The sequence below is a fragment of the Prinia subflava genome, chromosome 20, assembly GCF_021018805.1.
Source record: "Prinia subflava isolate CZ2003 ecotype Zambia chromosome 20, Cam_Psub_1.2, whole genome shotgun sequence".
NCBI classification, from domain to species: domain Eukaryota; kingdom Metazoa; phylum Chordata; class Aves; order Passeriformes; family Cisticolidae; genus Prinia; species Prinia subflava.
Genome location: NC_086266.1, coordinates 2,478,775 through 2,490,278, shown reverse-complemented (window position 1 = coordinate 2,490,278; position 11,504 = coordinate 2,478,775). Strand labels below are relative to the sequence as shown.

At 40.2% G+C, this 11,504-nt stretch overlaps 2 protein-coding genes across 2 annotated transcripts in view; one reads left to right on the top strand and one right to left on the bottom strand.

The window, feature by feature from the left end:
* Window positions 1–444: 444 nt before the first annotated feature.
* LOC134560702 (protein EOLA1-like) lies at window positions 445–2,908 on the bottom strand. The gene is made up of 3 exons (XM_063416974.1): window positions 2,768–2,908; window positions 1,992–2,275; window positions 445–938 (listed from the first exon to the last, which is right to left on the bottom strand). The coding sequence occupies exons 2-3, from the start codon at window positions 2,242–2,244 to the stop codon at window positions 721–723; spliced, it is 471 nt and encodes a 156-aa protein (XP_063273044.1). The 5' UTR covers window positions 2,245–2,275; window positions 2,768–2,908; the 3' UTR covers window positions 445–720.
* MAMLD1 (mastermind like domain containing 1) overlaps window positions 2,693–11,504 on the top strand; it is a 213,936-nt gene continuing 205,124 nt past the window's right edge. The window contains exons 1-2 of the mRNA XM_063416972.1: window positions 2,693–2,813; window positions 3,933–4,040. The gene's annotated coding sequence lies outside the window, so the exon portion shown is untranslated. The remainder of the gene's footprint in view (window positions 2,814–3,932; window positions 4,041–11,504) is intronic.

Below are 11,504 nucleotides of genomic sequence, written 5' to 3'. Positions count from 1 at the left end.
TCTTGTCTGAAGAAAAGACCTGCTCTGACAGTGTGCCTTGGGAAGAAATGGAGTCTATGAAATGTGTAGTCCTGTAGTTTATAAAAACAGATGTCTCATATTCCTAAACCCTTGCCCAACCCAGCATTATCCCATCCCAGTTAAATTTTGTTGTAATTTTTATATATATATATATAATATTTTTATATATTTTTCATCCTAAATAAGAGAAAAAATGTAATACTTGCTCAGTTTAATTTTGTACTTCTCATAATGGCCTTCCTGCAATGTCTGTCAGGTCACAGCTACATCCATCACATGCACATCTTATGTGCCTGAAGTGTGAATGAAAAAATCTGTCCCTAAGGCAGGACAAGGAGTGGTCTGGGACAGATGTCCTATTAATTGTGGCAGCCTGCTTTTAAGCATCATTTTCCTATAATCAGAGATGCAGGTATCAAAAAATCATTTTAATATACATTTGTATTGGCACACACTCCATAACTATACATTTTAAAAATGGCATTTACTTAAGTTGTTTATACAGGAAAATTCTAGAAAAACATTAATAATTTTTTGTAATAGTCATAAAGACACATCTTGTTAGTTTTGCCTCAAAAAAGCAGTTCTTCAAATAGTTTTGGAATAGAATCCTAAACAAGATGCTGATGTAATTCACAAGTCAGTATCTTAAACAGGAATCTGCATTTAGGCAGGAAAAATAATAGCAAGGGGCAACACCTATAGTTCTGAAGGGATCAGTTCTTCAGGGATGTCCACCTGCCACACCCCAGTTCTCCCCCTGGCAGGAATTGGTTCCAGGAGCCATCTGGGATTTGAAACAACAGTCAGGTATTTCTGTTCCAGGTTACTGAGGACAGCTTTGTTTTCCAGCTCCAGGATCTCTTCGGGAGGCAGGTTTTCTGGATATAGTGATGTCTCTCCAACGTCAATTAATCCTGTATTGAACAATAAAATACAAAATTAGTTGCCAGTTTGATCTCCTAGAGCAAGGTTTTCAAGAAGCAGCCCTCGCTGAGGACACACAACAGCCAGTTTGTTACCAGGAGAGCACAGAGGGAGGCACAGCTCCCACTTGTGCTGTTTGCTGCAAAAGTCCAGGGACTCAGCTCAGGTGGGTGCAGAAAAGGAGGAGGGCACAGTTAAAATCACCACAACTCCTTGAAAAGCAGCCTGCATCTAAGACACTGCTGCTACCAGAACTCCTGAGCTACATTTGGCCTTGGGCCACCTTCAGTAAAGCATAAAACTCTGCTCCTCTTAAACCTCTATTCTGTTAACATTTTTCCAATGATTAAACGATTTCAAAATCTCTACCTACTCCACAATTAAGCATGCAATTTATGTTAATGCTGCAAATCTACATATTATGTAGGACCTACAGTTTTCAGCACTGTAGAAGCACAACAATGTTCAGTGTATGTGACAGAATTAATTTGTTGTACAGGAATAGCTAAAAGTATTCAAATGGCAACGAAAGATGGTATAACAAAGATACCTACAACGAAATAGTACCAAATGAGCACTGGATAAAAACTTTCTGAGTGTAATCTGCTATAAGTCATCACAATTTATGCAGTGAAACATCCCTGCCTCTGCTCTGTGTGTTACAGGAACAAACTTCTTCACTGCCCAAATATCAAAAGCCACAGAGGGGGTTTGTGACACTGAGAATTTATTTATGTAATTATTTATGTATACTCTAAAATGACATGCAAAGCACTGCAACATCATGAATTTGCTTGACCACGAGTACAGTGAAATGGTTTCAGTAAGTTCCTAAGCTCAAAATACAACAAGTGGGAAATGGACATACATTATGCTGAAACATACAGGAATTGAAATAGACACTCCCATCACAATTCATGCTCCATTCCTTTAAAGTGTTAAAGAAACGTCATCGTGAGTGCAAACACATCAACAGATGTGTATTTGAGGGACTGCTAAGGGACTGAAAGCTTGCATAGAAAATACAGTCCAATGATGCTCACCTGCAATAACTCCTCTGCCAAATTTTTCCCCTTCATCCAACAAATCTTGCAGTTGTTTCGGTGTCATGCCGAGCCTGCTCAGAAGAATTTCTCTCCATGATTCATCCTCCCAGTCCTTAACAGCTATATGAATAGCGATGGTGCAGTTCTTGTAGCCTGCTAGCAAAGGACGCCAGCGAGTCTCCACTGTCTTGACCTGGTTTAGAAGCAACCCTGCGTAGGGCTGTCGGAAGGAAAGGCAGCCGAATTTCATCGTGCTCCCCGCATCAGAAGCCCTTTATTTCCTGTAAACACACAGACGCCCGGGGATGAGTCTCCAGAAGCGGCCGATGAGTCTCCAGAAGCGGCTCACAACAATCTCCCGGCTCCGCAGCCGCGGAGCTGCGCGGCCTCCCCGGGGGCGGCTCCGCCCCGCGGTGCCCGCGCTGAGCTCCGGGCTCGGCCCGGGCCGCCCGAACAGCCGCCCCCGGGGCCGGGCACAGCCCCGGGGCCGGGCACAGCCCCGGGCACAGCCCCGCGAACGGGCACAGCCCGAGCACAGCCCCGCGAACGGGCACAGCCCCGCGAAAGGGAACAGCCTCGGGCACAGCCCCGCGAACGGGCACAGCCCCGGGCACAGCCCCGCGAACGGGAACAGCCCCGGGCACAGCCCCGCGGCCGGGCACAGCCCCGCGGCCGGGAACAGCCCCGCGGCCCGGCCCGGCCCGGCCCCCGCGCCGGCTCCCGCGGGCAGCGCTCCGCCTTGGAGCCATGGAGGCCCCGGGGCTGCCGCCTACCTGCGCCGCCAGCTCCGCGCCATCGCCGGGCCCGCCCGCCCTCACGGTGGGTGCCGGGAGCGGGGCGGGGCGGGCGGGAGGCGGCGGGGCCGGGCTGCGCCGAACGGAGCGGGGCTGCGCCGAACGGAGCGGGGCCGCGCCGCTGCTGCCGGGTCTCGGCCGTCCCCGGAGGAGGGACGGGGTTGGTTGGGCCTGGCTCGGTCCGGAGTACCGCGGCCGGGCGGTGGGAGCTGGGGGAGGACGGAGCTCCGTGTGCCCTGCCGGGGGTGTGCGGTGCTCCGGGCCGGGCTCGGTGCCCTCCTGCCCCGCAGCGCCGTGTCCGCCGCCTCGGGACAGAGCTAAATGTCACTGAGCACAGGAAAAGTCAGTGTCTGTCACCTCCTCGCTTTCTTTGGCCACTAGTTTGGGACAAAATTTCCCAAAGTGCTGTCACCCAGCCCTACTCTCTGAGGACAGTCTTAGCTGTGTCCTGTTGCGTTTTGCATCAAGGCTTTGCCCTTCCAACACAGGCACTCAGTATTTGACAGCGGGTTTTGTGTCTGCTGTGACCCCTGGCAACAGGAGCAACGTGTGGGGGCCTGGTGAACACTGTAAAATTCAGAGACCTTACAGGAAAAGATAATCTGGAAAAGGAGGGGGTTAGAATAAATATATAGTCCCGCTATGTGTGTTTAATGGACAGCCTATATATTCTCTATATCAGTGTAGATGTGTTTATACACGGTAATTTCCAAGGTATACAAATGAAAGTGACCTCATTAAGGCAGACAGTGATGTTAAAAATGGAAACTGATGCAACAAGTTGAGGAGTTGAGTCCTGCCTGAATTTCTGCAGGTACAGAAGATAAAACACTGCAGATGTATCTGTGTCCAAATAAAAATCACAGGAGATTCATCTCGCCTGTAAAGCTGTATCTTTCAGAGGATGGTAAATACAACAAATATTTGGGGAGCTTTGCCATGCACACAGCATTTGAGAGAAAGAAAGGGAGGAGGGAGTGTTGACCAAAAGGAGTGAGTTAGGAGAGACAGATGAAGAAAAAGTGTTAGAGAAGGAAAAGAAAAAATGGTAGTATTTACAAAGGGGGAAAGTAATTATGACCTTGCTTTTGTCTTTTGCTCTGTTGAACCACATTTGGTAACCATGAGAAATCTCAAATTGCAGGAACTCACAGGTGGAAAGAGTAAAGTGATCTGCTGGAATTACACTGAGAAAAAGAGAGATGGGTGGGCCCTACACTTTGAAGGGTAGAGGAACTTCATATAGCAAAAGGTAAGATTAATGATAGGATTTTTTTGTTCAGGTCTCTGACTTTGTGAATAATGGATATTTATTGGTAAAACCTTACAAGTAACCTTAGTATTCTGTAACTGTAGGGTTAACCCTTCACATAACTTTTATGAGAGCCAGTTTTGGCATATCCTTTTAAATATGTACCTCACATATAATCAACACCAATTTCACCAACAGGAAATTCTGCAACTTGGGTCTCTTCTCCTGTAACCTCTACTTCATTTAAGTGCCTCTATATTAGCTTTTCCTAGGATGTCCCTAAGTTTAACTTTGATAGAACAAAGGCTACATAATTCCCATTACAGAATGTGTTACAGCTTTCTGTGGAGCTAAAACAATGCCTGGTACATCATTTATAAGGTCTCAGGTCTGATCTCATCTAGATAGGCAGGCATGGCTGTGTTCCTTGTCACATTCACTTTGCAGCTGATTTTACAGGGTTCAGTACACAGCAATAGGGGCTGGGATATCTTGTGTCAAAATCAGGTCAGAGGACTTGGTCAGCTACAGTTCATTTCCAAACTGGGGACAGATGTGCAGTATGTCCCAGGAAACTGGGGGTCAAAACTGAAATTTCAGCTGTTAATAATCCATGAAATACAATTCAATACAATTATTTGTATTGAATGGTCACTATTTAGTAGTTGACAGTCCTGAGAATCTGTACTGTGCTGACATTTGAACATACACTGCATTTTAGAACATCAAACAATGTGAAATGTGATGCTGCAACTGTTTTCTTTTGGCAGTAATTACATCCTAAGGACTTCTCCCAGCCTTCTTCATTTTCCTTAATTTTAGTCTCTGATTCTAACATTATAGTTAAAATAATACATTTTGCCATGCTGTTTTGTATTTCTTTCTACTTATCATAAGAAATTATGACTCTCTTAAGCTTGGTTCAATAAATATATCACCAGCTGTTTTAGATAATTCTCCTGTTACCAGATTTATTGCAACACTGTTTTCTGAGCAAGTCTCTGAACATTTGACTCTTTGGCTGTTATTTTTTTTACACACGCCTTGCCCCCCACACCCTGCAAGTAGAGCATATTTCTGGTTTGTAACACATCACTGATATCACTAGCCTTGTCAAAAATTTGGGCATTATAAACAGTCATAGATTGTTGGTGACTAACAGCAAAGTTTTCTTGTGTCTGAGAAATATTTTAAAGAGGTTTATACAACAGGCCAAAGCATTAAGTATTTTTCACTTCTAAACCCCTTCTGTTCCCCACACATGCAATGTCCTGCCTTGTCCTTTTCCATCAGATCTTGCTGCTGAATTTTCCATTTGTGTTTGCACTGGGCGTCATTTGTGTGAGCATGAGACAGGCCAGGTCTGCTGGTGACTTAGATCTGCTGAGTGATTTATTTCTAAACTTATAGATGGCCAATATTTAGAGACCATCCTGGTCCTTCTGCTTTCCTGAAGGTTAAAGGAAGGTTGCAGCTCTAGGCTGAGCCCCAAGCTAGCTGATTTGGAAACATCTTGTGTAGCTCTCCATAGCAATCTTTTTTTGATTGAGATACGTGGCTTCATGCTGAGGTAATCTGCAGGGGAAGGGGAGCTTGTACTAATGAGCTCTCCTTCCCCTGCTGATTATTATGTCCAATCCACAGGCAGCTCTGCTCGATGTGGCTGCATAAAACATTTTAAAAGATAAGACTGGTCAACACCTCTGTATGGCCATAAGTCCTCAGCCAGGGTTCATGGCCTCTGAAATGCTGAAAACTTTTTAAAAATTAATCTGCACTCCTGCTAGAAAGGGAGGAGGTATCTTTACTTCATCTAATTGATGCTGTCTGTCTAGCTTTATAATTATTTGGGGTTTTAATCTGTTTTCGGATGCAAGATGTTATTGCAAGTTTTAAAAAATCATAAAGAGCTACTTCTAAGAGATAAGTAATAGAATGTTTGCACTACTAAACTAAAATATTAATGACTTCCTTTGTTTCCTCAGTAAAATTTTCTTTTTATGACAGTTAAAATGCTTTTCTGACTTTATTAATACGTGCATTTTTTTCTCCATTCAAAGCCTTTAGAATGCATTTCCTGTATTAAGCATATTTAATTTGGAGAATTTGCGGGAGGAAAGTGCAATGAGTAATTTTTTTAGAGATACATCAGAAATGTTGACAGGTTTGAAATAAAGCACACTAATTTCCTACTGAGATTCATACTTACTATTATGTGATCTGCTGTACTATCTGTAGAGAATGTCTTTGTACATCAGAGAATCAAAAAGATCTTCAGCAGGTGATTTTATTGAACTCTTAATATATATAAAGAATCATAACGCCAGCACTTGTGCTACATTTTTGTGATTGAATAATAAATAATTGCTGTAGCTGCAGAAGGGGATGTGTAGCAATGCTGATGGTGGCAGTCTAGACCTGAGCTGAGGTGGATTATTTTGAAATATGGAGCAAAAACGTAGAGAGAAGGGCTCAACAGAACAGTTTTTGGGCTAGAACCTGATGACTAACCACAAGAAAGGAGATAATACAAATTAGATCCAGCTAAAAATGATGTTATCTCTCACAGTCCTTAGATATCCTTCATAACAAAATTGTGTAGTTGTGTGTAGCATTTGAAACATGAAATGGTGTGTCAAATTATTAAAGTTTAACAAAATCTTGGGATTATTTACCAAATTAATAAAAATAATCTGTTCAAAGACAGTAGACTTATCTGAAAACAAGAAAAAGAGATTCTGATGGGTCAAGCAGTAAAAAGCCCCAACAAACATAATTGTTCTGTGGGTTTTGTTGTTTACTCTATGGAGGAATCTTCCGTAATGTGCAAATGTTGAATTTGTGAAACTAATTAGCACGTAAAGATCCAGCTGTAATAGCAATCAAAACTTGCTGGTTCAACAGACTAAGCTGAAGTTTTTTTAGTATCAACACATCCTGCACATATGGCCCACAGTGGAAGATCTGGAGCTGCTCCTAGCAGCAAGTTAATGTCAGGGATTTTATAAGGAGGTATTTGTTGGTGGCAGTTGTGGAGTCAACATGGGGTCTAAATCTGACTTGTGCTTCCTGTGCTTTTTGTGTCTGTAAGGGTGAAAAGGAAAAAGTGACTGATACTGCTCTCATTACCCTCATAGTGTATGAAAATGAGCTACAAATTTAATAATTTGTTGGCTGAGGTTCCTATTGGAGAGACCTTGTTAGATGCTGTAGTTGCAGCAACAATTGCAGCAACTCTTGGTCTTATACACTGCACTATTGAGATTTACTTGCTCATATTTGTGTAATTATTGTATATTGCTGGCATTTCCTCTGTTCTTTGTGAAGAAGCATCAAAGAATGAAAATCATCTTGGTTTCCATCCTTTGGAAACAGAGAAAGCACTTTTTAGGTTACCTGTCTCACAAATCAAAGTGGGCTATCTTGTAAAATGTACTTAAATAAAATAATTTTTAGGGGAGACATTGCAGGACAGAAATATGAGAAATGCGTAGTTTTCAGTCACAACTTTAGTCTTTCTTATCTGTATTTTTACATAACAAGTTTCCATTTAACAGAGTTGTTTTTAAGCTTTTTACCTTGCCTCTGGCAAAATTGAAATGCCACCCTCCCAGCAGATGATTTAAGTTGTTCTTCACATTGAACTTCATGATTATGTTCTCAAAGTTCACTGTTCTTTAACCTTCAAAATGCCTACAGACTAATTTAAGAATGTGTGAAAACTGCTGCAGATAGCATTAAAACTACTAAAAAAAGTTTTCTCCAGTTTGTCCTTGACCCACATCCCATGCCTCATTAATTTAAATATGTGGCCAGCATTTGCATTCTTAAAAATAAATTATTCCCTCAGGTATAGAGAAATGACATTCATTTATAGAAGGGTTTGCCTGTGGATAGTAAAGTGTGAGATACAGTCCTAACAATAGGAAATCACTGTAATGTCTTATTTAGACTACTTTGACTCTTAATCTGTATTATTTATATATCTGAAACTGCTGGGTTCATTGACATCCACCATGGAATAAAAATACTGTAAAGAACTAGACCACATCTGGAGTAACACTTGCTTTCAGTGACTGCACATCTGAGTAATTAAATAGATATAATTTATCTCCAAAATATTAATGAGCATGATGTTATTTTTGGCTTAAATTAATAATTTGGCCAGGTTTTACATTACCTAGTTAATCTTATATACTTACTTAGTTACTCTTAGAATGGTAAGGAGTTTTTGATTTTCAGCTGGAATTACTGTTTTAGCTGTTTATATCAGTAAACTGTTTTATCCCAAATGATGAGTAAAAAGGGGATATTCAATAATTCCTCTTTTCTCCAAGTTGTTGTTGTTGTTGCCTTTCAACAGAACTCGTGAAAAATTTTCTCCTTCCTTCTTATTCAGTGAGGCATTTACTTTTTCTTTGCTGTGACTGCATAATGAGTGCCTGCTGAGACAGTGTGTGTAACACATATTTGTATGCATCAAAACCATGGGAGCTCAGACTTTAATCATAGGTCTCTGTGCACATGGAAAAAAAAGAAGTTATGTGGGTGTTCTGCTTATATTGTGGCATTCTCCTTGGGAGTTGTTGTGCATTTCATGTGTTTAATAAAAATATTTTTTAAAATTTGTTTGATTGCATGTTGGTATGTGACTCAATCTCAGAAGACACCTGACCAATTGAATATATGATTTATAAATACAAAATTATAATCCATCATTCAGGAAAGGATTCATATTCTGTTTATTTAAGAAACACTTGTTGCTTGATTATGCTCAAGCTTTTTGTATTTGTCCTTTGGCTTTTAAACAAAAATCTTCCCTTAGAAATATCAGTAAAGATGTCCTGAGTGTCCCTGTCAGCCATGGAGGGTTCCTTTCTTGACCTTCCTGATTTCTCTGGTTAACTTAGGACTTAAAGAAATTAGCAAACAAATAGCAGAGTTTCAGTTCTTAGCTACATTTCATGCTCTCTAAAGGATGGATTCTGCATTATTTCTAAAATCTTGTCCTTTTGTGGGCTGGTCCTGTCGAGGGTGACAGCCCCAGCAAATCTGTGTGAAAATCTGATCAACTGATGGTGTCTGCAGGAAAATAACTACCAGAACCAGTGAGCCTCTCTGACAAGACTTAAATTACTTTAGCTTTTGTAAAAGCTTTTGATTACACAGCAGCTGCCAAGATCTAAACACCCCCACCCACTTCAAGGCAGTTTTTCTAGTTACACACTTGGCAATGTTTGTAATTTTTCATCCATCCCCCTAGGCATAATAGAAGGGTTTGCAATCTTTTTTTTTTTGGTGGGCAGAGAGGGGAAACAGTGATATTTAATTGAGATATACCTCTCACAGGACAGCTTCAAAGAACTGTGTGTGCAGATAAAGAAAATTCCCTTTTCTTTGCATGCTGTGACAAGCAACTATTTTGATCTTCTGGTTATTTGGGAGCTGACTTCTATATAAATACAGAATGTTGAGCAGGTACAAGCAAGGTTGTGAATTAGTGCTTTTCCCACAAATATCACTTTGTTATTTTACTGTTTTATAATCCAGCTACATTTTCACAGAAAGACAGGTACATATTAAGAGATGAAAGATTTCTTATTGATTATAATCAATTTATAGTTAGACTGTGTGGCAGGAAATTGAAACAACTGTTAGGAAATTTTATTCAGGCATTGAATTATACCTATATTTTTTGTTAGATTTATAGAAGCTTATATTTTCAATGCCTAGAAGTTTCTGAAAGTAATATAGTAATGATAGACAAATACTGTGACTCAGTTAACATACAGCAGATTCTGGTGTTACTTTAAATATTAGTGTTTCTACAAGAAAGTTAGTGTTGGACCCCAAGTGAAAGCATTTGCAGCTGATAACAACTTCAGATGTTTATTTCTCAAATGAAAGCCGAGCTCTCAGGCAGTCCCTTTCAGAGCAGTCAGGTTTCATGAGCCTGTTTGATATCTCACAGATTCCTGTCTAGCTACAAATGCCTTTATTTGAAGACAGGAAAACAGGCGTTGGTTTCTTCTCTCACCTACATTCACAGGATGAAAGTGTGTGCAGAGATCCACTGCCTGCAGCAATGCAATGAGAGAAGTTTCAGCTCATAGCACTGCAGTTTGGTTAGAAAAAAAAAGGAAAAGTAACAGCTTTTGAACATATTAAAGATGCATTTATCACTGCTGTGCTTTAGGGATTAAGAGAATGTTATTCTAACTTGTGCACAGATCTGTGTTTGCTGTGAAAAGCTTGCTTTGTAATTTATGCACTGTTATTTTTCGGGGGGGGGCATTCAATCGTGTTGCGATGTGCAAATATGTTTTGACTACTTTTTAAGGGAAAAAATGAAAATGGAGGTGACAGGATTTTTTCCTTAAGCTAACATGTAAATTAATCACCTTTTGAGATGATTCTTTGAAAATTTTAAGCTGTTTTAATACAAGAACCTTTTCTGACTTAGTACAATGGATGAGTGAACCCATTGTCAAAACTGCATTTACTATAATATGACATCCTTTTAATGTCTTTGTCATCAAATTAAGAAGAAATGCAAAAAGCTAATGAATACATTCAGAACTGAATTGTATTTTCCTAGTGTGAAATTTTCATTTCAATGGAAAAAAAATTAGAGATCTGCACTCTAACATTGGCTCCTCCATGTCTAAAATTCCCTTTAATAAGGAAATATCTTGTGAAATTTGGCAGATTTGTCCTTTATGAGATAAAAACCATACATAAACGAGAACATCCTGTTGTAGTTGGTACCAAATTAGCTGACTTTTATTGCCACTGAATAGAAACGTGGAGTCTGGTTGCTCGTGGAGTTCATGCTTGAAATTCCAGAAATAACAATATTGAAGTAGACCACTTCAAAGGGGCTTATTCATCATCAGAAAGCTTTTTGACTGTTTGCTGACTGTTGATCTTCACACCCTTCTACTTTTGCAGTCTTCTTTGAAATCACAAAATAGGGAAATTGTACATTGGTTTTGCTGTGCTTTAGAGCACGGACTCCTTATTCAGAGAACATAACTCTCTTTTTTTGAAGCATATGATAAATCTGACTATGCACTTCATTTGGTCTTTGAAAACAAAGTGGTATCCTCTAGACGTGAGTAGGTTTCATAATCTAGGATGTGAAGCAGTTTGAATAGAGTCTGTTTCTAAACTCTTTTCTCTGTTATTTTAATGTCTCCAAAGCTTCTGTCCCTTTCCTCAGCTGTCAATGCCTTGAATTCTCCTGGGTATTATGAGCAATCAATCTACTTTGTTTCCAACACAGCAAGATGCAAGCAAGAAATTAAAAGATTTCTGAGAGAAAATATTCATGTTGGAGGTCTCTACACTCAAATGGTATATTCTGTTAATATCTGTGTACCTAGTTATCCCAACTTTGATTCAAGGTGCAGTTGGAGAGAGAAAAATTGAATTGAAAAATAAAATTTAAAATTAAAATTAGTC